The 26905-nt window shown below is 35.6% G+C and overlaps 1 protein-coding gene across 7 annotated transcripts in view; it reads right to left on the reverse strand.

The window, feature by feature from the left end:
- CEP350 (centrosomal protein 350) overlaps positions 1-26905 on the reverse strand; it is a 139552-nt gene that overhangs the window by 68622 nt on the left and 44025 nt on the right. For all 7 annotated transcript variants that reach the window (XR_012331324.1, XM_073803734.1, XM_073803741.1 and 4 more), the window contains 11 exons: positions 21668-21854; positions 19090-19307; positions 18460-18623; positions 15014-15124; positions 14412-14552; positions 13058-13194; positions 11753-11875; positions 8335-8504; positions 5564-5760; positions 4769-4953; positions 4198-4285 (listed from right to left, as the gene is read on the reverse strand). Coding sequence is in view for 6 of the 7 variants with exons in the window: in XM_073803734.1 (XP_073659835.1) it covers positions 4198-4285; positions 4769-4953; positions 5564-5760; positions 8335-8504; positions 11753-11875; positions 13058-13194; positions 14412-14552; positions 15014-15124; positions 18460-18623; positions 19090-19307; positions 21668-21854 (1721 nt within the window). In the remaining variant the exon portion in view is untranslated. The remainder of the gene's footprint in view (positions 1-4197; positions 4286-4768; positions 4954-5563; positions 5761-8334; positions 8505-11752; positions 11876-13057; positions 13195-14411; positions 14553-15013; positions 15125-18459; positions 18624-19089; positions 19308-21667; positions 21855-26905) is intronic.

Below are 26905 nucleotides of genomic sequence, written 5' to 3' on the forward strand. Positions count from 1 at the left end.
ATGTCAAAATAATCCCTACTGATACAACTGCAGTAAGTATCTCAGTACCTACATCCTCACACTCTGGTGCTTTTACTCCTACAGGGCAACTTTCTAGGGGTAGCTGTGAGACAGGCCTGGGACCTGGGAACCTTTGCTACAATGCTGCAAAGCTTGCACCTGGACACCTCTCCTTAAGCTATAAATACAAAGAAACTATATGGGACCAAAAATAACTGCTTGCATGCTAGGGCAAATTCTGGACCCAAAAGATACAAAGAAACCAAAATAACCAACTGCCACTTTTGAAGAGCCTGGAGCAAAAGCAGGGTGCTGCACATGTCCCCTGCACACAGCACCACCTAAGGGCTGGGCAAACCACCTACGCCACCCCTCCCGCCCGACCCCTGGACACACCCCTACCCTCACCCCACATAAGGAACCAACTCGCCAGCCCTCCGAAAGCAGCAAGCAAGCAAGGGAACCTATTGTTTGTTCTCACTCCCCCCTGCTACAGCAGGGGCCCCAATAAAGCCTTGCCTGAATTTCTTGTCTGGCCTCTGATCAATTTCTACTAATTAAGGAGGCCAAGAACCCTGGTCTGTAACAGCCAGTTGGATCAAAGAATACTTTTTGCACATTTACTTAAAAAGCATTCTGGCCTCCTATAAACATAGCATGCAGAAAAATTAGTCACTCGAACCCCCACCACTGGGATTGAACAGTTTGCACATTTGTTTCAAATCTGTTTCAAAATTAATTCATTAGAGAGAAAACTAAACTCTACCCCAATCTCTTTTTCCATTTTCCTCTCCAGAAGTATATCATCCCTACATGTGCTGTGTACTTTTGATGCATGAGTGATTCCATGGAACATATATTACTAATTGGTGACTTTTAAAAATTTACAAGAATGGTATCATATTGTACATATTCTTTTGCATCTTGTTTTTCTGTAATAACTAATATTATAATTTAAAAAAAACTTTTCACCTCACTGCATGGCATGAGGGATTCTTAGTTCCCCAACCAGGGATCAAACCTGTGCCCCCTGCAGTGGAAGCGTGGGGTCTTAACCACTGGACTGCCAGGATAGTCCCAATATTATGATCTTTGATAAGACCTACTGCTGTCCTGTTCAATACAGCAGTCAACAGCTACATGTAGCTATTTAAATTGAGATTAATTTTAAGTGAAATTAAAATTTCAGTTTCTTGGTTGCACTAGTCACATTTTAAGTACTCAAAAGCTACATGTGGGGACTTGCCTAGTGGTCCAGTGGGTAAGACTCCACGCTCCCAATGCAGGGGGCCGAGTTCCATCCCTGGTCAGGGAACGAGATCCCACATGCATGCCGCCGCTAAGAGTTCACATGCCACAACTAAAAAGATCCCGCGTGCCACAACTAAGACCCAGCACAGCCAAAATAAATAAATAATTTTTTTTAAAAAAAGCTACATGTGGCTAGTAGCTACTGTATTGGATAGCAGAGATACAGAACATTATCATTATTAAACAGTTCTTATTTTAATGCATTCTTTTTTCCTGCAGTGTTATATTTTCTTGCAGAAATATGCCCTGGTTCAGCTATTCTCTTACTGAAGAAATAGTTTCCACTTTTCCCTATATACTGTAAAAGCTTCTCTAGGATATTTACCAACACATAGAAATGCTGAGTCATAAATTGTGTCTTCAATTTACCTAGTTATAGTCAAACTGCTCTGAAAGTCGTTACACCAGTTAACACTCCCACCAGCTACAGAGAACTGCAGTGACAAAAACTGAAGACCCAAGACAGTTAAGTCTTAAACTTAAGTCTTAAGACTTCAGCCTTCAAACTCTGTCTTCACCTCAAAACATCCACCAATTCTAAAGCAGCATAGGCAAAAAGGCTAAGGAATTAAGCCAGAAACCTCTCAACAGCAGAGCAGAAATCCCCAACAGCCTCTTGTGCTGGTAAAAACGGTTAACCTGGTTTTCAACGGAAATCCCTTTGGGGTCACAACTGAGTGTTAGACTGAGGTTTACCAAGTCCGCAACCCAACGCCAACCCAGCTCAGCCCCTGAGTGGAATAAAGTGAACAGCTGACCACTCTAACTGCATAGAAGAGAAAAGGATAAATCCTCTCTAGGGGAAGATAACATCATCTGGAGCCTTTGCAGTTATTTATACACAGTGTCCAGCATTCAATAAAAAAAATTACTAGGCATCTTAAGAAAAAGGGTCCTATGATAATAAAAAATATAAACAGACAATAGTAGCGGACACAAAGATGTCCAAATGATAGAGTTAGCAGATAAGGAAGTTAAAATAACTATGAATAATGTGTTCAAAAAGTAACAGAAAAAGGTCAAAAAACAGATGAAAAGGTAGAGAATTTCAACAAGAATTAAAATCTATAAAAAAGAACAAAACAGATATTATAGAACTAAAAAAGAAATCAAATTAAGAACTCACTGGATAGATTTAACAGTACACATCACGGTGCAGAAGCTATAACGAATTCAAAGACAGGTCAATAAAAACTTTCTAAACAGAAGCACAGTGGTTTTTTGTTGTAGTTGATGATGTTGTTGCCGTGGTTGTTTTACTGTTTTAAAGAATGACATTAAAACAAAACAGGGGCTTCCCTGGTGGCGCAGTGGTTGAGAGTCCGCCTGCCGATGCAGGGGACGCGGATTCGTGCCCCGGTCCGGGAAGATCCCACATGCCGTGGAGCAGCTGGGCCCGTGAGCCATGGCCGCTGAGCCTGTGCTCCGCAACAGGAGAGGCCACAATGGTGAGAGGTCCACAAACCGCAAAAAAAACCCCAAACAAAACAAAAACAAAACAAAAAACAAAACATAGCAGAACAGAGACGTGGTATATTGTCCAAAGGTCTAACGTTTGTCTACTTGGAGCTTCTGAAGGAAAGGAATGAGAGAATAGGACAAAAGCAACACCTGAAGAGATAATTTTCAAAAACTGATGAAATACTACAAACAACAGATTCAAGAAGCTCTGCAACTCTAAATAGTATCAGTGCAAAAGAAACCACACCTAAGCAAATCATAGTAAATCTACTGAAAAATCAAAGACAAATTTTGTTTATTTTTCATTTTTACTTTTCGGCCATGCCACGCAGCTTGTGGGATCTTAGTTCCCCAACCAGGGATTGAACCCGGGCCCCGGCACTGAAAGCACCGAGTCCTAACCACTGGACTGCCAGGGAGTTCCTCTTAGGACAAAGTTTTAAAAAAAATATTAAGTAATATTCCAATATATAACTCAAATGATTAAGTTCACAGATCATCCAACACAGTAGCTAGTACCTGAAAACAGGTCAATAAAGGAAAAGAAGACTAGGATCTATTAAATACTTACCAGGCAACGTGAAACAGATTTTACATATGTTACCTCATTTAATCCTCACAACCACCATATGAAATAAAATCTCACTCCAACAGATAAGGAAACTAAGTCTCAGAGAGTTACTTAAACTTGACCATGAATACGCATTTGCAACAGACGAAGCTGGAATTCAAATAATAACAACTAACATTTATTGAGCACTTACCTTTGTGCCAAGGTTTGTTCTAAGTTATTATATGTATTAACTCATTTATTCCTCTTAACAACCCTACAAAGTATGTTACCATTATTATGCTTGGTTTATAAATAAGGAAACTGAGGAAAAGAGAAGTTAAGTAACTTTCTAAGATTATAAAACTAATAATTGGAAGGTTTGGGATTTTAATCTAGGCAGTCTGACTCTAGAGCCTGAATTCTTAACCACTACACCATGCTGCCTCTACAGGATACAAATGCCACGTCTTTCTGAGTCCATTAAGCCAAAATATTTGTCAATTTGTAATTCATATGTCTTGAAAATCTGTTTGGGGAAACAGTAACTAAAAAATTAATCCAATTAGACTCACAAACATCTTAATTTTAAAAATATGCATATCAAAGCACAACTTTATTTTACATAGTAAATGAAGGCAGAAGATCTTACTCTATATTGTATTCAGTTCGCAGTGAAACACAACCTTAATTTAGGAGAAATACAATAGGCCACTAAGCAACTCCTGTAATTATAGTAGTAGGTATCAACAGTGGTAAATATCAACTAAATCTCCTTTAATGTGATAGTAAGAAAAAGATCAGGCAAAATAATAGATTCCACAATCTAACTTGTCACCTTACGTTCTCTTAAAGGAGTGTTTTTCCTAACATACCTTTTCTTGCTGCAACCTTAAGAGCAAACCACGTTGTTTCTTTCGGAGTGGGGGCATTTTATCATCTTCTCCTTTATCTCGTAGATGTCTGCAATTATTCCCATTGAGACAAAGATTAGATTAAATTTCTATTCTAATGTCAAGAATTCTCAACCACTAACAAATCTCTAACCCATTTAGCATTTTCAAATGTGGAAAACAGTTGCCGCATGCAGCAACTCCTAACCCAACAAATATTTTATTGGATATATGATACATGCAAACCCTAGACTATGTCCTTTAAAGATAAAATAGCTTTGAGAAATTTATAACATAGTAAAGGAATTAAGTATAAAATAACAATATAAGAGTCAGTTAAGTGATAAAAGAGAAATGCAAAGAAAATGTTATATGTTTAGGATGTCTTGAAAGCAACATGATTCAAGGATGACTGCTGTATTTCTAGCTTGAGAAACTGGGTTGATCAAATTAAATTAGATGAGGAAACAAAAACATCTCTAAAAACAAGGCATTTCCTTTTCATGAAAGGAGAAATCGAACAGTCAAAACTATGTTCACTGAAAGAGCTTACTTTTTCTGATGCTCTAGCCAGGCTAATTCAGCTTTAGTTTTCTCCTTCAAGGCCTTTTCACGGAGACGCAGGAGTGAAGACTGGTGAGCTGCTCTCATTTCCTCTTCTTTCATATACTGTCTAACCATCTCCATAGTAAATTTAGAAAAGCTGTCTTGTCCTCCTGAGAATGGCATGCTCAGCTCCTGAGTTAGAGAGTTTATGTCGTGTTTATCACCATCTAAACCTTCTGGAACTTAATTAACTTCATTAAAAGAGGTATGCACTTATAAAAATAAATTATGTATATAAAAAGGCTGCCAACCACGTAAAAGAACATTCTTCAAAAAAAAAAGGCATGTGAAAGCCAGTAACATTCATCTGCTAATTTATTCACCCAATAAAATTTTAACAAACAACTACTGTAAGCTAGGTATTGTCCCAGGGGTGTAAAACTGGGTAAGAATTTGCCCCTGTTATTCAAAAGGCTTACAATTTAATAAGAAGAAAGATATAAATGAAAATTTTTAAATGGAATACAGTGTTGTATGGGTGAAGTAAGTGAAAAAGCTAGACGTAACTTTGGCTCAGATCCTCAAAAGCCTTACATATCATTCCAAGGAATAATTTGTAAGCTACTTTATAAGGGAAGCAAAGCCAGAATCTATACCAAAAATATAACATAAAATTGATACCTCAGGAAAATCATTCTGGTAGCTGACAACTGAGTTCAAGTACAAAATAATTCCTCATACCTTTGAGAGAACACATCCACAACTATTTATGAAGTATCTCCACAGGTAAACTGAAACACACCTTGGCAGAGGACAGTGTAGTCTTTTCTGGGGAAGTTTCTTCATCAGAGTCATCATGATGGCCTCTTTTCTTTTCCATGTTAAATCTGCGATGACTCTCAGAAGGTAGTAAAGATCGAAATGATCTTTCTTCTATTTCATCTTCTGTCATGGATTCATCAAATTTCAGGGAATATTCTGTTGCAACAGAGGTTGAATCTATAATAAAAGAATATGGAGCAAGTAGATTTTATCATTATAACAGTTTTCAGTAGATATTCAATTAGTAGCCCTGAATAGCTTCCAATTTTTTTTAGCAATTATGAATAATAATGCCACAAATATTAGCGTATAGATTTTTGTGTGGACATAAGTTTTCAGATCACTTGGGCAAATACCTAGGCATGTGATTGCTGGGTCATTATAAAATGCTGTGTAAATGTCTTCCAGCGGCGCTGTGCCATTTTGCATTCTCATCAGTGATGAATTCAAGTTCCTGCTGCTCAGCATCCTTGCCACCAATTTGTTGTTATTTTGGATTTTAGCTATTCCAATAGGCAAGTTATAGTATCTCATTGAGATTTTTTTTTTTTCTTTTTTTTGGCGGTACGCGGGCCTCTCACTGTTGTGGCCTCTCCCGTTGTGGAGCACAGGCTCCGGACGCACAGGCTCAGTGGCCATGGCTCACGGGCCCAGCCGCTCCGCGGCATGTGGGATCTTCCCGGACCGGGGCACGAACCCCTGTCCCCTGCATCAGCAGGCGGACTCTCAACCACTGCGCCACCAGGGAAGCCCTCTCATTGAGATTTTAATTTTCACTTCCCTATAAATATATGATATTGAAGACCTTTCCCATGTCTATCTGCCATTTGTATATTTTCTTCAACGAAGTGTGTCTGTTCAGCTCTTTTGCGCATTTTTTAATTGGGTTGCTGATTTTCCTGATGAGTTTTAAAAGTCCTTTATACACTCTGGATGTAAGTCTTTTATCCAATGTGATTTACAAATATTTTCTAACAGTCTGTGGCTTTTCATTCTCTTAATAATGTCTCTTGCAGAGCAGAAGTTTTTAATTTTTAACAAAGTGTACCTTATCAATTTCCTCCTTCATGGATTGTACTTTTGGTGTTGTACCTAAGAAATCATTGCCAAACCAAAGTGACCTAGATTTTCCCGTTTTCCTCTTCATACGAGTTTTTCAATGTTTTAATTTCTTTGGAGTTTGGTTGCCCCATGAATTCTAGCCACCTTAGCTTTCTTGAAAGATAGGCGTGTTCACAGCTGGACAGCTCTATTGTCCCATCCCACAGAATCCCAGAAGTCTGAAAGCTTTCCTGTATTTCATCCTGTCTCTTGCCCTTTAGTCCAAACTGGCTGTGTCTCTGCTAGTCTAACCCCATCTCTGTGCCTGGCTTCTGCTGAACATGCTGAGATGGCTGATTAAATCCATGGGTAATGTCTTTAGGAAGTAACTGTCCAGTCACACCCTTGGTGTTCTCTCCAGAACTCACTTTCTCATTTTTTACAATATGAATAGGCTGAGAATTTTCCAAATCTTCAAATTCTGGTTTCTTTTTGCTTAATAATTCCTTCAGTTTATTTCTTCTCTCACATTTTACTATAAGCAGTAAGAAGAAACTAGGCTATGCCTTCAACATTTTACTTAGCAGTCTCCTCAGCTAAATATCCAAGGTCACCACTTTTAACTTCCACTTTCCACAAAACACTAGAACAAGTTCAGTCAAGTTCTTTGCCACTTTATAAGGATTACCTATCCTCCAGTTTCCAATAACATGTTCCTCATTTCCAGTTTCCAATAACATGTTCCTCATTTCCACCTTTACTGGACTTCATCGGAATCACCTTTAATGACCAACAATCTCTGCAAGGCAGTGTAGGCTTCTTCTTGCATGAACCTCAAAACTCTTCTATCCTTTACTCGTCATCCAGTTCCAAAGCAACTGCCACACTTCTAGTAATTGTTATAGCATCACCCCAACTACTAGGTACCAACATCTGTATTAATCAGCTAGGGCTGCCGTAACTATAGACTACTATATCCCTATATTATATTTACTATAAAATTTACAGAAAAGAGTTTTAAAGGACGAAAAAAATTTTAATTTAAATATTTTCTTCTTACACTCCAAAGACTGTCTTGCCTATCCTGCTTTGAAGACTACGGTTCTACACTATCAATCAAAAGCACTACTTAATGACCAGTTATTTAAAAAATAAATCAAGAATGGAGGCCATTAATTTACCAACTTAATGTCTTAAAGGTGCCATTTGTTGCCAGATTCTGTTTTCTTTGCTATATTATTTACTACCCATGATTTGATAGGAGTACAGCTTTAATTTATGATCCAGGAAAAGTAATGAATTTTAATCTATTTAATATATCTGATGTTATCATTTATAAGAAATTGTACCTTATTATATTGTTTAAAATTTAAAGTTCTAATAATGTATTCTCCTTTTTATGATCGCGTTACACATCTACAATAGGATAAAAGTCATTTTTTTCAGTACTGAGTATATATTCCATTCACATGCATGATCACCTAGATTTAGTCTTGCCTCCCCTCAGAATCATGACACACAACCATGTAAAATATTAGCAAGGTTACTACTGGCATGGTGTATGGCCTTCAAACAGTTTCACCTGAATACATTTAATATCAGACATAAAACCTTGCCTAATTATATTAATTAGTTCAGTCACAAATATCTCAAAGGGTTCTAGAAGCCTCCCCAAACAATGATTATACATACATGTGCAAAGAAAGTTACCTTTCTCATCGGGAAGAGATGGTACACTATCACTTCGTAGAGAATCATCCACAGCAGTCTGGACCTGTTCATCAATAGAACTCTCCATCTTTTCACCATGAAGTTTCTTCTCATTTTCCTTACAAGATGGAACTGAAGGACTTTCTTGACGGCTGCTACCACTACTACTCCTGTTTAAGGATATTATGGAAACAAACCAGAAAAAAAATAAAGGTAACAAAATAAGGATCATAACTTCAAAGTAAACTTATCTGGCCAAGGAAATGTGCCTTATGATCAACATATGAAATGACGAAAGATATAAAACATAAAAATGCTACGTAGACATAAGTCTGAGAAGAAACTGTTTCAGGAAAGATGAGTAGAAGAAAGGAAGGTTTCACTTTTAAATAGTCATAATGGGGAACCACTATTCTCAGGCTATCACTCCCTTTTTTCCTTTCATTTTAAAATCAATCTACTGGGAAAAGAGGCTTCTATCTGCTGTTAAATTACAAACCTCATAATTTATCGCAGTCTGCTTAAATTCCCAACTATTCTACTGGAACGGTTCTTGTAAACTCCACCTAAACTCTAATTGTCAAATCCAATAGATAATTTCTTTTTCTACAATATCAGAGGTATGAACCTCTTATCTCCTTTTTTAAAAGTTCACTAAAGCAAATGTGGTAAAGTGTTAACACTAGGGTAACCTGGATGAAAGATATTTGGGAACTTTATATTATTCTTGCAAAGTTGTTGTAAGCTTGAAATTATATCAAAATTAAATGCTAAATAAAAGTGTTCTCCTTTCTTATATTCCCTGACTCTACTCCCACCTGCTTCTCTTCCTATCTCCCTAGCAAGTTTTCCTGTGTTTCTTTCGCATCCTTTTAATTTTTCTACCTTTTCTTAAAATGACTGTGCTTCCTAGGGTTTTGGTTTTGGTTCCTTTCTCCTTTATGCTATATACTCTCCTTGGACAATCTTATGCATCTCTATAATTTCAACTGCTATCATTTGGAATGAGCCTCAAATCTGTATCACTAGCTCCACTCTTCCCCTGACTTTAAGCCTCAAATTTCCAAATGCTTAGTGAACTTGTTTTCAAGTTCAGTGTTTTCCTTCCTCCCTCTTTGCTTTCCTTAATTTATCCATTCACTGAAGATAAATATATAGCCGATCATAAGCCAGGTTTTGAGATCCTCTGAATAAGCTATTTCCTCTTGTGACATGCCCTTCCTTCCCTCTCTGCCTAATGAATTCAAGACTCAGTTGAAGTATCATTTCTGCAAATTGTTTGTGGACCCCTTCTCCACTCCCAAGGAAGGTCTGTCTCTGTGTTTATACTGGTTTTTTGTGCATATTTCTACGATAGTATTTATCAGAATATTACGCAGTTATCTGTCTGGCTTAATAAATGTTTTCAAAAGGATAAATTGTATAATAAAGCTATAAGGTAAAAGACAGAATGCAGGAGACTGCAAGTGCTTTGGAGTCAGTAGGATATGGGGTTAATCTCAATTCTTCCACTTAGCAGTTACACACCATTCACTCAATAAACATGTAGTAGATTGCCTACTATGTGCCAGGCATTTCGTTAAGCTCTGGAGATACAAGAATGACACAGTCTTCATTAGCCTACCAACAAGTGTGGGTAAAGATGTGGAAAATTTTTATATTCCTGGTGAAAATGTAAAATGGAGCAGCTGTTTTGGAAAACAGTTTGGCATATCTTCAAGATGTTAAACAGAGTTACTATTATGACCCAGCAATCCTTTTCCTAAGTATATACCCAAGAGAAACGAAAACACATGACCACACAAAAACTTGTACATGAATGTACACAGTGGCACCATTCATAAGAGCCAAAAAGTGGAAACAATCCTAATGTCCATCAACTGATGGATAACTGTGGGATATACATGCAGTGGATTATTTGGCTATATAAAGGAATAAAGTACTGATACATGATAGACAAACCTTGAAAACATTATGGTAAGTCAAAGAAGCCAGTAGCAAAGAACCACACATTGTATGATGCTATTTATATGAAATGTCCAAAACAGATAAAAATCCATATAAAATAGAAATAGAGAGTAGATTAGCTGTCACCAGAGGCTGGAAAAGGACATAAGAAGTGACTGTTAATGGGTACAGGGTTTCTTTTGGGGATGATGAAAATGAAGCCCTCAAAGAACTCCAAGTCTAGTCTACAAGTGATAAGTATAGGAGTGAGAATATAGAAGGTGATAAAGGCTGTAATAGTTACACGGAGTGCTGTAGGAGAACACAGAAGGGATCTCTAAAGCAGATGAGGGGTAATACTGATTCTTAAAGGGCAAGTAAAAGTAAACTAAATGAAATGGAGCGGGGAGGGTCCAAAAAGAAGGTACATCATATGTAATGGCACAGGAGACAAAGAGAACATGGCTCTTCAGAGAAATGGAAGTAGTTAGAACCAGTAGAATATGGTAAGAGGGGAAATGCCAAGTGACAGGGCTGGAGATAGACTAAAGACTTAATAATAAAGGGACTTTCACACTATACTAAGTGGCTCTGAGGAAACACTGAAGGTTTCAAACAGGTAAGTAACCAATTGGCTGCAAATTTTAGAAAAATCACTCTGGTTGCCATGTGGTTAATGTATGAAGTGGGAAAAGGTTACAGGACAGGGAAACCTATTAGGAGTCCACTGCAGTAACTCAGATGATGGCCTAAATTAAGTGTCAGTGAAGGTTAAATGAAAGTCATATAGTTCCAGACACAGAGTAAGTACTTAATAACTGCTGGTACTTACCCCACATTAATCTTCATGTTTTTTAGTCTCATGATTTAATTTTTAAATTGAGGCTTTAGTATACTTTGACAATATAGGTATCCTACCTCTAAGAATGCTGGAAAGAGGCCTCTAAAACCTTTTAATCCAAGGACAGAACCACAATTGAAAATTATAGATGTTAATACTTGTGCCAAGTACAAGGACAAAGTAGTCAATCTTCTTTCATAATGATAAAAATTAGTACATACAGAAATGTCAAAAAATATGGATATCAGCAAAGCAACGTGCTTTGGAGCCAGACAAACCATGGTTCAATTCCTTGGTGTGCCGCTAGCTATGTGACTGTGGGTGAGTTTCTTAACATCTTCATGAACCTCAGTTCCCTTATCTATAAAAAGAGGATATCTGTCTTGGAAGATTTTTGTGAAGATTAAATGCAGGAAGAACAACTTACACAGTACTTGTACAATGTCGACTGTCAAGGAATGGTAGCTATATTATTACATGGAACAACTATTTTGTAAATCAGCTAATTAAATGGGGGAAGCCAGAACAGAAGGGAAGACACTATTTCGCTTAAAGAAACAAGATTAAGGAATCCAAAACAAGCAATGTCTAAGTCATTTATCAGACTTTATTAAATCAAAGTCTTTTTACCTTCTATCGCGATTCTTGTGTCTTGAAGACTCAGAATAACTATCATATGAAGGAGAAAACTTCTGATGCTTGGAGTCAAGGGTCCCTTCTTTACTCTGAGAGAGTGGACCAGATTGACTTTTCCTACAAAGAAAATAAAAACTGATTAAAACATTTAAAGTCTCCAACAAGAGAAAGATTTTTAAGTACTCCTTAATATTAACATGAGATAAAATCTTGAATGAATAGAAATTATGAAATAACTGTTGCAAAGTATTTGAGAAAGAAAGGCATTTGCTCACAGAAAAGTGTACAACACATTAAAGAATATCTTCTATTTATTAGGAGAAATAAACACAAATCACCCCAAGTATCAATGAATGTGAATAGAGAATTAAAATCTATGAATTAGAGACAGTCAAAATGTGATGTAAAAACATACACATATGGGACTTCCCTGGTGGTGCAGTGGTTAGGAATCCGCCTGCCAGTGCAGGGGACACGGATTCAAGCCCTGATCTGGGAAGATCCCACATGCTGCGGAGCAGCTAAGCCCGTGCACCACAACTACTGAGCCTGCGCTCTAGAGCCCCGAGTCATAACTACTGAGCCCACGTGCCAGAGCTACTGAAGCCCGCGCTCCTACAGCCCGTGCTCCGCAACAAGAGAAGCCAGCACAATGAGAAGCCCGCACACCTCAACGAACAGTAGCCCCCACTCGCCGCAACTAGAAAAAAGCCAGCGTGTAGCAACGAAGACCCAACGCAAACAAAAATAAATAAATAAAATAAATTTATTTTAAAAAAGTACACATAAACATGACATCACCCAGCCCTGCCTAAAAAACTCTCCAATGACTTTACGTTGCTCCTAGAATAAACTCCAAAATCCATAAGATCTGAAAAGTTCTACCATAATCTGATCCCTGCATCATCTCCTACCATTCTCCTCTTTGCCCTTTGCCCCCAGTCACTTCGGTCTTCCTTCATCTTCTCCTCCACCTTTGCATGTATTGACCTGCCTATTCCTTACCTCCTTTACATCACTGACTCCCTTTCATCCACTAGATCTCACCATAAGCTTTACTTCCTCAGGAAAACCTTCTCTGACCTCCTTGCTATTCAAACTCCTTTGTTGTATATCTCAAAGACATATGTTCCTTTCTTTCATAATGCTTAATTTGTAAGTGTTCATTCACTTAAAGGATATTTGATTAATGTCTCTCTTCCCCACGAGACTGTATGCCCATAACTGTATTTCCAGTACCCACAACAGTGCCTGGGACACGATACTCATGACATATTTGCTGAATGACTGGATATTAACCTATCTGTTTCAGCTCTTGTCCTTAGTTGTTTCACGAAGTCTGGAGCATACTGCCGCTGGTGGTCATATAGCGTTGCTAGGGGAGCTCCTGAAGCAGTGATGGCATCTGAGATATGAGTTCGAGTCAACTCTGCCATCTAAATATGAACACACACAAGGCAAAGTAGATATAAAAAGGTAACATCACAGAAGAACTGAGAGTGAGCAGAGTGTCTTAAAAAGATCACTGGATTGAGAGCAAGCAAATTCTGCCATATTAGGTAAAATATTGTGGGCAGGTCATTTAGACTCTTTAAGTTTCAACAACTTCCTTATAAAAATAGAGCTAGACCACATGATTTCTAAGGTTTCACCCAGCTATAACAATCTATGAATTATTAGACAGAAAACCTTCAAATCCAAAATAAGCCACAGTAAACCAAAAATTAAATCTTCCTTCAAGAATCAATTCAATTAGAACTTCCTATCTAAGTCTTTTCTGACCAACAATGTGAAGTACATCTTCCCTATGCTTAGCCATTATTGCCATGTATTACTCATTTGGTATTTATTCAATCACTGCTTTGACGAATTGAAGTGTTTTTGAAATCTCTGTTAATTGTAATCTAAAATTTTCTTGAGAAAAGAGACTTTATACTTATTTGCACAACCCCATGGTACCCATCATATAGTAGGTTCATGGCTTTTTAATAACAGAATCATTTCACAAACAGTCCTAAATAGTAACTGCTAAAATAAAATGTAACTTTATAGATTATGATATCCTATATAGAGAAAGCAGTAAAACTATTTCTGGCTTTATCTTTGGTATAATAAAAAAAAAAGGACACTAATATCACTCTGGGTAACAATGAAACATCTTCATACAAAACAGACCCATGGCTCCGTGGGACTAAGATTAGGGACTGACTGCAAAGGGCATGAAAGAATATTTCCAATACTCTTAAAAGTTTTATTTCTTAATTATGGTGGTGTTCAGAGGAATAGATAGATACAATAAAGAAATATATATAGATACCTATATCTGTCAAAACTCATAAAACTGTATACTTAAAATGGATATATTTTATTGTTTGTAAATTACACATCAATAAAATTGATATTTTTTTAAAAAGCTTACTCAGGGGCCAAAATATAGAGTTCTTCTGCGTCTTTTTTCTGCCCCCTATATCGTTCACATGGACAACACACTACAATAAATGATGCCTCATTTCTATAGGGTATGGCCCTCATTGAAAGTCACTTATCAAAAGTATGCATTCGCTAGATGTTAGAAACCCATGACTGCTAAGACCAAAGGTAATCAGACTGACTAAAAAGAACTAAAAGGAAAAGCATTCTCAGTGGCTCTCACCTCACAGATTTGGCGTGCTGCATCTGTGGTCAAGCGAGCAGTCTCTGTTTGCTGAGCAGCTATTTTACAAGTTGCTTCCTGCAGGACTTCAGTTACATCCCGTTGTGATTTAACCACCTGCTGCAATGATTCCGCATGGACCTGTTAATAAAAGAGGGTTAAAAGAGAACTTACTTTATGTCTCAGTCTCATCCCACCCACATTAGTTTTAACTTGTAAATTTGTTTCATGGATCAAATGCCTTGAGGAAAAGAAAACCCAAAACCTTTGACTACTATCTTGATTTCATGTCTTAAAATTTAGATTTTAAAATCTGGAATCTTAAAACCACTGCTGAAGTTTAAGTCTTAACTCCACTGTTCACAAGTTGATGTGTCTGTAGACAAGTAACTACTGTATACCTCAGTTTCCATTTCTCTAAACTGGGGATAGGCCTTGACTACTTAATTTCACAGGGTTGCTACAAGAATCAAATGACATGAAATTAACTCATATGGTATAATGTACTAAAACATTATTATTTACATCTTTCCTTTTTATTCCTATATAACTAAAAGAATACTAAAGTGATTTCAAGGATAGAAATTTGCAAAAGAAGCTACCTGAGCTGCTTTGCTTCGGGTTTCTTCTAATTGCCTCTGACACTCCAGAGCCTCTTGTTCAGCCTTCAATTTCAAAAGGGCCAAGTCTCTTTCATGGCGTTGCTGCTGTGCCTTCAAAATAAAGAAATGATCAACTATTAATTCTAAGACACTAATCTATTTCAGTGCAGAAACTAAATTAAATAGAATGCTGTTTTCCTAACACAGATCTTTTGAAGCAACTAATCAGAGCCTAAAGGAAAGACAGGAAATAGCGGAGACATCAACCATTTATCTAAATATTTAGTGACCACCCACTGTGTATCAAATAATGTAGTAATATAAAAAATTTCCAAGACATGCATGACTAAGAACTCATATCAAAAAGCTGGTTTAAAAGAAAAGCTATGGTACCTAACTCTTTGGAGGAGATTAAAACATCCTAAATATAAGAATAAAGATAATGCTTCACCCCTCACAATTTTATGATTCCTTTATTTTGACTTTGAAGGAGCAGCTTCATAAAAATGTTGCCCTCCAAAACGTCTCCTTCTCAACAGGACTCTTTCTTACAATTATTCCATACGATGTTATCTATAAATTTATATATTTTCATTTCTTCTGGTATAGTGCTAAATAATATAGGTTCTCTAAAGGTGGTAAGGCTGTATATAAAGTCATACAATACCCTGTCCGTATTTGGAAACCCAGAGATATAATGTATCCCTAAAATGGTAGATAACGTCAGCGGTTTTTCAGATCTCAAGGAAAGGATGACAACTGCAATAGGGCCATTTCCTCAATCCAGTGATTTTTTTTAATAAAGTTGGTATCAGCCCCTCTCCACTGTCCACCAGTGAGCATTTGGAAATGTCTGGAGAGCTTTTACTGTCACAATGAATGGACAGCACTATTGTTATTTATTGGGAGGAATGTAGGAAGGTTGAACAGTTCCATACAAAAGAACTATCTATTGGTATTTTAAGAGGAACAACTAGAAAATGAAATTGAAAAAAAATCATTTATTATCAAAAGACATAAAATATTTAAGAATAATTTTTAAAATGTGTAATACCGCTACACTGAAAATTACACTGCTGAAATATTTAAAAACCTGAACAAACAGAAAAAGATACTATGTTCATGAACTAGAAGATGCAATATTGTTAATATGTGAATTCTCCTCATACTGATCTATAGATTCAACGTCATTCAAATCAAAATGCCACCAGGCTTTTAAAATTTTTTGTAGAAACTGACAAACTGATTCTAAAAGTTATGCAGAAATGCAAAAACGTAGAATAGCCAAAACTATCTTGAGAAGAACAAAGTTGGAGTAATTACAGCCTGATTTCAAGACTCACTATGGGGGAGGGATAAATTGGGAGATTGGGATTGACATATACACACTACTATATATAAAATAGAGGACCTACTATAAGGACCTACTGTATAGCACAGGGGACTCTACTCAATACTTTGTAATGGCCTAAATGGGAAAAAAAAACTAAAAAAGAGTGGATATATGCATATGTATAACTGATTCACTTTGCTGTGCACCTGAAACTAACACAATATTGTAAATCAGCTATATTCCAATAAAAAATTTTTTTAATTGAAAAAAAAAGAAACAAAAATAGTATGGTACTAATAAAGCTATAGTAAAATAGTAAGGTACTAGAAAAACAGTATGGTACTAGACAAATAAGTCAATGGAAAAGAACAGAGTGCAGAAATAGACCAACACATAAATGATTACTTAAATGTTGATAAAGGTACCAAGGTAATTGAAGAAAACGGTGCTAGAACAACCAAACATCCATATGGGAGGAAAGAATTTAACTTTGACCCCTTCCTCACAACCTGTAATTAACTTGAAATGGTTCACACACTTAAATATAAAAGCCAAAACTATAAAGCTTTGGGGAAAAAATAAAAGAATATCTTTGTTAGAGTACCTTAATATCTTAGGGCAGGCAAAGTTTTCTTAGAATACAAAAAGCACTACCCATAAAAGAAAAAGATTAAAAACTAGATTTCATCAAAATTAAAATCTTCTGCTCTTCAAAAGACATAGTTTAAAAAAATGAAAAGGCAAATCAAGGATGAAAAGCAATATTTGAGATATATCTGAAAAAGACTTGTTTCTAGAATATATAAAGAACTCCTACAACTCAATAAGTAAGACATCCCAATCATGAAATAGGCAAAAGATTTGAACAGATATTCACAAAAGAAGACATAAGTTTGATCAATAAATATACTAAAAGATCAATCTCATCAATCATAAAAGAAATGCAAATTAAAACCACAATGAGATACTACTTCACTCTCACTACAATACACAATGATAGCAAAGATATAATACAACTAGAACTCTCATATATTGCTGTCAGAGTATAAGATGTTACAACTATTTTGGAAAACAGAATGGCAGTTTCTTATAAAGTTAAACATACACTTAACCCAAGCAATTACACTCCTAGGTATTTAGGCAAGAAAAATAAAAATACGTGTTGTATACAGGGCATTGCAAAAAAGTGCTCAGAGCAGGAATACTTATGGTAGCCAAAAACTGGAAATAATACAAATGTACATCAACAGGAGAATGGATAAATGAACTGTGATATATTCATCAATGGAATGTTACTCAGCAAAAAAACCAAAAGCAACACCATGGATGCAATAACATGGATTAATCTTAAAAACGTTATATTGCATAAAATAAGCTAAACACAACAGAGTACAAAGTATACTTCCATTTTATGAAGTTCTACAACTGGCAAAAATAAACTATGGTGATATGAATCAGAATACTAATTGCCTCTAGGAGGGGAGATTAACTGAAAAGGGGCCTGGGTAAAACTTCTGGGTGACTGAAGTGTTCTATATTTTGATTAGGATGGTTGTTACATGTTCAAAATTCATCAAATTATACACTTAAATTCTGTGTATTTTATTATATTTAAATACTACCTCAGTTTAAAAATATATATACCAATAGCATTCCCACCAAGGAACACTGGATTTTTGTTAGCTAAGGGAAAGTCCTATTATCCTGGCATTACCAAATACTTAGATCTCAGAAACTTTTCTTTTTAGTACAAATAAAGTATTAAAAAACAAAACAAAGAAACAAAAACTCAACCATTTCTGACCTGTCACAAAAAAGAGAAAATATTGAAAATGTTTGATAAGCTGATTTTCACAGTCATGAAAAATGTAGAGAATGTGGAAAATGAAGTATTTGAAAGAGAATGATTGTATTATTGTTCTGCTGCCAAATACTGCATGTTTAATTATCTTTTTAGCATATGGTAGTTTTTCTCAGGCTTATTTATAGGTACTGTATGACAGACTATTTTTTTCTACTTGGCAAGTTAAAGTTGTTGTTTTTTTAACTCATCATTAAAAGTATTTGAAATAGCAAAGAAAAGAGAAAAAAATGCAGAAAACTCCACAAATACCTTTATGATCTGAGCCAGAGACACACTCTCCTGCTGAGCAAGTGAAATGCCTCTAACTCTTTCTACATCTGATAGTTGGCGCACTGACTCCTCAATGGCACTCAAGTAACTGAGTTCTGCTGCCATACGATGCTGGAGGCCAGCAGGAGAAAAGCGCTTAGAACCTGGAAGGCATATAATTGTCAAATATCAAAGTTCACATGAAATTACATCTCAGATTTCTAAAATTCATTTCTCATTTTAAGGTCCAAAAACAAGTCTGCTTTCCTCTTTAGGAAAGAGAGTGACTTATTAGTACAATGTTTCTTAATAGTTACTTCTTTTGTGTGTGGATGAGCACACATACATGCATGTGTACATAATACATATATACCTATGAACACTTAGGAGTACATATATGGGATACATTTTTCAAGTGTCTTTTGAATAATGCTGGCAAAATGGGAAAAGTCACCACTATTGAATCTCTCACGCTTTTCAATATTTATTTTCGGGCACAATTTTTGTTTTCAAAAAGTAATTGCATTCACTTGAAACAACATTTCTCTATGGTTTAATTGAAAGAAAAGAAATTTTCAGAAAAAAATTAATACCTTATTTTTTAATTTACAGCTGCATGGATCTACTTGCCTGGTGTTGAAGCCATCTCTGTCGTTCTACTGGCAGCCAGGTTTGTATCAGCAAAAGTTGCATTAGGCTTAAATCCTGTTATAGTTGGAGTCACTACTATTGAGGATTTAGATCTTTCTAATGAAGTTCCTGGAAGGTCAAACTGCAACAATTTCTGGGAACTTGGAGATAGGGGAGAAGTTGGAGTTTTCTGTGATCTTCCCTTGTCTGATGAGACACTAGAAGTTTTGTTTCATAAAGACATTATAGAAAGGAAAACTACTTCAAGAATCATCTAAACAATTAATAAGAACAACACGCATAACTTTATTAACATTAGCTTTAAAAAGCTGTGATTCAGGCATTTATTCATTTAACCGAGTCGCTATGCTGAGTGAATGACTATGAATACTCCTCTTACTGCTAGATTTACAGTGGGGAACAAGCTAGGGACAAACCCTGCCCAAAATAATATGGAAAAGGAGTCTCTTGATTAAATTGGCACTTAACTCTTTCCTCTACAATGTACATTTATCATGAATCACTTATTGTAGTATCAGGCAAAATTCTCTAGAATACTTGGAGTTTATATAGCAATAAAATTACAACCATACAAAAAGGCAAGGTCAAGCCTATTTTATAAAAAACATTTTAAAATATATCTCTGAAAGAGAATAAAATACCATTTTGTGTTAAAAATGTTTAAATGACAAAAATTACTCGTTATTCCTCTTAACCAAAAAGTCACAGCAAAAATTTTTCATACTAACCATCTCTAAATACTTTATATATGTCCATTTGTTTCTGTCCACTTTTTAATGCTACAGCTCTTTCCTGAACTTTCTAAGAAGTAACCTGTCATAGCAATTTGATGAAAACAACTCAAGGACACAAGGCACATGTCTAGCCCCTCTTTGAGAAATTATGCTCATTAAAGGTATTGTTTCTCATAACAAGAAGCATGCTGCCTTGCACTAACCATTTATTTACTGACTAAATTACTCAAATACCCTATAAAGCATGTTAGCAGTTAGCATATTTCAACATACTAAAGCAAGCTTACTTTTAGCTTTAATAAAACTATGAGATGGTTTTCAAAGGTAAACATTTCTCTTATACCAGCATTTAAATATTTGAATAAAAGTAGTCTTGAGAGGCACTCACTTGTTTCCAGTGACCTTTAATTTTCTACTGACGGTTTAGAGAAATACATTTTTAACAGTCTGACAATTTCATTTATGGAACATAAAAAGAATTATCATTACTTCTGTCTCCTAATAGATCTCCATGAAAGAATTCCAACACAACATCAAAACAAACTACTGTCTGAATCTCACCTTATGGTTTTACAAGATGAATTTATATTTGTTCTGCAGAGACTTCCCCAGATTAGCGTTTCCAATGATGTTAGTTAAGTTTTCCAAAAAATAAAAAGGAAACAAAGGGAAAGAGTGTGTAGACAGTGTCTACAGCCATGTAAGTTAAGAAAAAAATAGGCTAAATAATTTTTTAAAAATCTGAACTCCTTTGTATCAAAACCTCAAATTGTTTTATCCACTGTGAATCTCCACAGGTGGAAAAGTGGGGGTCTAGACTACAGTATGGGGCATTTATCAACTTATTTGGCTATGGATTCTGTTTCAGAAATGTTTAACTTGGTAGATTTTGCCAATTAAATCATCAGAGTATCTCTTAAGGAAAGGTAAAGTTTTCTGAATTCCAAAATCATTGACAAAGAAATTAAAATTCAACTTTAAACATAGCAACGATGGTATTAATGATACAGCATTATCTGCAACATGAAAGCATTAAAAATGATTATCTGTATGTGACACTGTACTAGAAAAAGCACATAGTTTTAAAATAAAAAAGAAATATTCATGTCTCCTCAGAGCTTAAATTTCCAGAAGGACAAAACCAGTGCAGCAGATAAAAAGTCATGGAGACAGAGTAGGAACTGTACATAAAGCAATAGTTATGTGTAAGCAATAGGCTAAGTGCATAACATATTATGATATTAAAAAGAAGTAAAAAAACAGAGTGTACAAGTTCCATGATCAATGTAAGAGTGAGACTTGAAAATCTGCTTGAGTCATCTAATAAGTTGAGCAGAAGAGAAAAGTTCAGAGGTACAAATAAACAATGATACCAAAAGAACACTAAGTGGTTGTGTTTAAAGAGTGGAAGAATACAGTTGAGAAGAAAACTGTATAAACAAAGGAAATAAGATAGTCTTTGGTAGCCTAGTGATAACACTTCAAATAAAGTTAAGCTCTTAATGTTGATCTCTGGGGTAACTGTGAGCTCCCAGAGTACCCTAAGGAGAGTAGTTGCTTGGTCAAAGGATTGAGTCAAGAAAACAACTGTGGCAATGGCATTTAGAATAGAAAGGTAGGTTGTGCTAGAGGCAGAGAATTCCTGTGGGAGTGGTTGTAATTGTTTAGGTGAGAGATGACTATATTCTAAAATATAGATAACGACTAGAGCTATGAACAAAACCACAAAAAAACCATAAATTTATTAAGTGAATTCTCTGAACATCAATGATATTGTAACTTAATTAAATATGAATTACAGTATAAAATATGCATTACTTTACCTCAAAGAATGCCCAGAAAGATCCTCCAAAGTGCTATCAGTGTCAAGAGTCTGCTCATAATCTTTAACAGAAAGTTTGCTACTGGTCCCAGATTTCTTTCCTTGATGAGAGCCACGTTCTGAACTAGAGTGTACTTTTTCTTCGTCAAGAAGTGAGTTCTGAATATTTCCAGTGAGTGAATCTAGCCCTGTAAAGTAAATTTCTTATAAAACTGATTCCCAATATTAGAAGCTTATGAGAGATAATTGATATCTAGATTTCAATAAAATAACAAAAAGTACAAATAACAAAAAGTACAGACTATCTTAAAATGGACTTTAAAAAATTTTGTTTTTCATATGTAAGATAAAGCAGTTCTTCATTCTTTGCTTCCATTTAAGCAAAGTGAAATTTCTTCCATTAATATCTCCCACTTGCTATTAAAAAACAAATTGTTCTTAGATCAAACGTTTAAAAAGAAAGACAAACATATTAAACAAGAATGAAGTACTATTCTATCCCTATAAAAAAGTAACCAAAAGGAAATTTTTTAAGGATAAAACCCAGAGGTAAGCGAAAAATGGTATCAACTGCCAACTGAACTACCATAATCCTTTCAAAAAACTCTATGGCAAGAACTAAGTAGCCAGATTCATAAAACTGTTCATATTCTCTAAGAATAATCTTACTTACAGGGGTATCTTAAGGAGATTATTGAAACAAACAAAACACAAATTGTGCGTGACATTCAATGCATAACTTTAAAATTAAAAAAATTTCGGGACTTCCCTGGTGGCGCAGTGGTTAAGAATCCGCCTGCCAACGCAGGAGACATGGGTTCGAGCCCTGGTCTGTGAAGATCCCACATGCCATGGAACAACTATGCACCACAACTACTGAGCCTGCGCTCTAGAGCCTGAGAGCCACATCTACTGAGCCCACGTGCCTAGAGCCCATGTTCTGCAACAAAGACAAGCCACCGCAATGAGAAGCCCGAGCACTGCAACGAAGAGTAGCCCCCGCTCACCGCAACTAGAGAAAGCCCGTGCGCAGCAATGAAGACCCAACACAGCCAAAAATAAGTTAATTAAAAAAAAATTTCAACCTACATTTCCAACAATAGAATTGTCTATATTACATAGATAATAGTAACTTGAATATTTAAATAGCACTCTGTAATTTAAAATGCACTGCATATATATTACCTTATTGCTCTTAAACACCTTATGAAGTGGGTACCATATAATTAATTTGCTGATGAGGTTAACTAGAGATCTATGAGGCTAAATAACTTAAGGATACACAGTCGATAGCAGAAATGGGACATAAATCCAGGCCTCATGACTCTAAGTCTAGGGCATTGTTCATCTTGATGATATGTTTCAATAGCAGCACAGAAAAATATTTGCTAGGTTAAAAAAAAAAGCAGAAAACAGAATCATGTGCACATTTTAATGACAGTTAAAAAAAATTTTTTAATGCAGATATATGGTTAAAGATCAAAAGAAAATGGAAAAGTAAAGAAAAAAACAATTATGCTGCACACCCATGTTCACAGCAGCATAATCACAATAGCCAAAAGACAGAAGTAACTCAAGTGTCCTTCAACAATGACTGCAATAACAAAACATGGTATATACATACAATGAAACATTAGTCAGCCTTAAAAAGGAAGGACTTTTTTCTTTTTTTTTTTTGCAGTACGTGCGCCTCTCATTGTTGTGGCCTCTCCCGTTGAGGAGCACAGGCTCCAGATGCGCAGGCTCAGCGGCCATGGCTCACGGGCCCAGCCGCTCCGCGGCATGTGGGATCTTCCCAGACTGGGGCACAAACCCGTGTCCCCTGCATCGGCAGGCAGACTCTCAACCACTGCACCACCAGGGAAGCCCAGGAAGGACATTTTGACACATGCTACAACATGGATGAACTTTGACAACATTATGCTAAGTAAAATAAGCCATCCAGTCACAAAAGAACGAATACTGTATGATTATACACCTATATGAGGTCCTAGAGTAGGCAAATTCATAGAGATGCACAAAGTAGAACAGCTGTTACCAGGTGCTAAAGGCAGGGGAAAATGAGAGTTATTATTTAGTGGGTATAGAGTTTCAGTCTGGGATAACAAAACAGTTGTGGAGATGGATAAAATGGTGATAGTTGCACAAAAGTGTGAATGTACTTAATGCCACTGAACTGGACACCTAACAATGGTTAAATTTCCTAGTCAAATTCATAGAGACAGAAAGTAGAACGGTGGCTGCCAGGGGCTGGAGAGGGAGGAATAGGGAGTCACTGTTTAATAGGTACAGAGTTTCAGTACAGGAGGATGAAGACGTTCTGGAGACCTATGGTAGTGAAACTTCGTTGCAAACAGTGTGAATAAATTTAATGCCACTGAATGGTATGCTTAAAAATGGTTAAAATGGCAAATTTTATGTTAGTTATTTTTACCAATAAAAAAATAGGTTAATTTAAAAATTATGCTATATTATGCTGTAGTGATAGTAATAAGGTAACAATTTTTCATTAAAATTTGGTTTAAAAAAGGAAAAAGGAGAACAGTCTTACCATATGAGAAATATCAAAGCCAACTATCAATCAAAGAAATGCAAATCACTTCAATGAGATGCCATTTTTCATTATTAGATTAGCAAATATTTTTAAAGTAATGAAACCTTGAGTGTCATTCAGTACACACAGGAAATAATATTCATAAACCATTTTCATGGGAGTACAAACTCATATATCCTTTCTTGAGGACAACTCAAAAAATATATAAAAATCATTTTCCAGCCAAGCCCTTGACTCAGAAATTCCACCTGACTCATAGTCATTCATCCTAGGAAGCTATGTAAAGATATATACAATGAATTAAATATGCTGACTGCATTATCATAATGGGGAGAAAAACACACAAATAATCTAGACGATTATTAATCAGTGAGAAAGGATTCTATAATCTAAAATCTGTTCATGATTCCTAGGCTAGAAGCAAGCTGTTAATACTGTTTATCTCTAAATTTTCCATAATACAGACGCACTCTTATAATAAAAACACTTCATTCATTTAATATATTTTTTCAAACATAAATATACAACTGAAAAATTGTTCTTGATTTCAAAAAACTAGAAACTGTAGACAATATAATGGTCTAAGCAAGAAAGACCTAAACTCCAAACAAGGAACCTATATGCAAAGAAAACGTTTGCCCACAGTTTAAAAGACTGCCAAAGGAAAGTATATGTTTTAAAGTTAAATTAAGATAAATAATTTTTTCTTATGATTACCACTTTAATCTATCAACTATTTTCAACTACATTGGGAAGGAGCTGAGTGAGCATGCAGACAATCTTTTCCACTACCAGATGGAGCATATACAACAAAATTTACACATCTCAGAACTCTGGGATAAAGTACTAAGTTTAAGTTGATGCTGTGGGAAGTAAAATATATGTTTTTTTTTTAAGGCATTGTGAGAGGGATCAGGGAAACTGAAAGCCAAAAACAGTACCTGTATTTCATCTAACCAAGTTTTAGATTATAATTTTTAAAACCTATACTGAATCATATTGTTTATACTCATATATTTAATATATCATGATATCTTAACTTGTACAATATATTGCAGTAGAAGGTACACTTGATTCAGGAGTTAGAAGCCAGAATCTAGGCTTCGCCAGTAACTAGTTAGTAACCTTAGGTGAGACACTAACATAACAAAGATCGGCATTTTTGAGCAAGATCAGCATTTCCCAAAACATATTCTGCTCAATTCTAATGTAACATGCTGACAGAAGAACTGATTCTGTGGTCAAATAAATTTGAAAAATACTTCATACTATAGCCTCATCCTCATGCTAAAATAAATAATCCATATTAGCACATTAAAAGTGTTGATGAACACCAAAAGCAAAAATAAATATGTGAGACTACATCAAACTAAAAAACTTCCACATTTTGTCTTCATCAACAAAATAAAAAGACAACCTATGGCAAAATACTTACAAATCATATACCTGATAAGGGCTTAATATCCAAAATACATAAAGAATTCACACAACTCAATAGCAAACAATCCAGTTAAAACATGGGCAAAGGAACTGAATAGACAGTTTTCTAAAGGGAAAACAGTATGGAGGTTCTTCAAAAAACTAAAGTAGTACTACCATATGATCCAGCAATTCCACTTCTGGGATTTTATCCAAAGAATATGAAAACACTAATTCGAAAATATATATGCACTCTGATGTTCATTGCAGCATTATTCACAACAACCAAAATATGGAAACAACCGTCCATCAGTGGATGAAGGGATAAAGAGGTGGTACATATACAATGGAATATTATTCGACCATGAGAAAGAAGGACATCCTGCCATTTGTGACAACATGGATGGACCTTGAGGGCACTGTGCTAAGTGAAATAAGTCAGACAGAGGAAGACAAATACTGTATAATATCACCTATATGTGGAATCTAAAAAATCCAAACTCGTAAAAGGACAGAGTAGAAAAGTAGTTGTCAGGGGTAGAGGAAATAGGAAGATACTGGTAAAAGATTACCAACTTTCAGCTATAAGATAAATAAGGTCCAAGGATCTAATGTATAACATGGTTACTGTAGTTGATAACACCGTATCATATAATTGAAATTTGCTAGGAGAGTAGAACTTAAATGTTCTCACCAATATATATATATAGTGATGGATGTGTTAGTTAATGGACTAGATGGAAGGAATTCTTTCACAATATATATGTATATCAAATCATCACGATGTACACTTTAATTACCTTACAATTTTATTTGTCAATTATCCCTTAATACAGCTGTAAAAAATTAAAAGAAAAAAAAATAAAAGTGTTGATGAATCCTGCAAGAAAGAAACCTGTTTCACTCTAAAGGCTTTTCCCAAGTTTATGGAACCATGGAGCTCTTTTATCCTCAGAATACTTATGAAACAGCCTATTGCACTGAATCAGTATTTCACAAGAAAAGACAGGCTTTGGGAAGTGTTGATAAAATGATGTCTAATGTTCCTGCCAAAGACTTTCAGAACACTTCCAATCTGCAAGAGAATTATACTAGGTAAATGATTTAAAAAGAATCTATTCCTAGCACTCTCACATTGGAAATATAAAGTGGCACTAGCTTTTCTGAAGAGCTATTTGGCAAAATGTATCCAAATTTTAAGCACAGCATACTCAGTGTCCCATTATCTCCCTTCTAGGATTTTCTCTTAAAGGAAAGAACCAGATC

The sequence above is a fragment of the Tursiops truncatus genome, chromosome 1, assembly GCF_011762595.2.
Source record: "Tursiops truncatus isolate mTurTru1 chromosome 1, mTurTru1.mat.Y, whole genome shotgun sequence".
Taxonomy (NCBI): Eukaryota; Metazoa; Chordata; class Mammalia; order Artiodactyla; family Delphinidae; genus Tursiops; species Tursiops truncatus.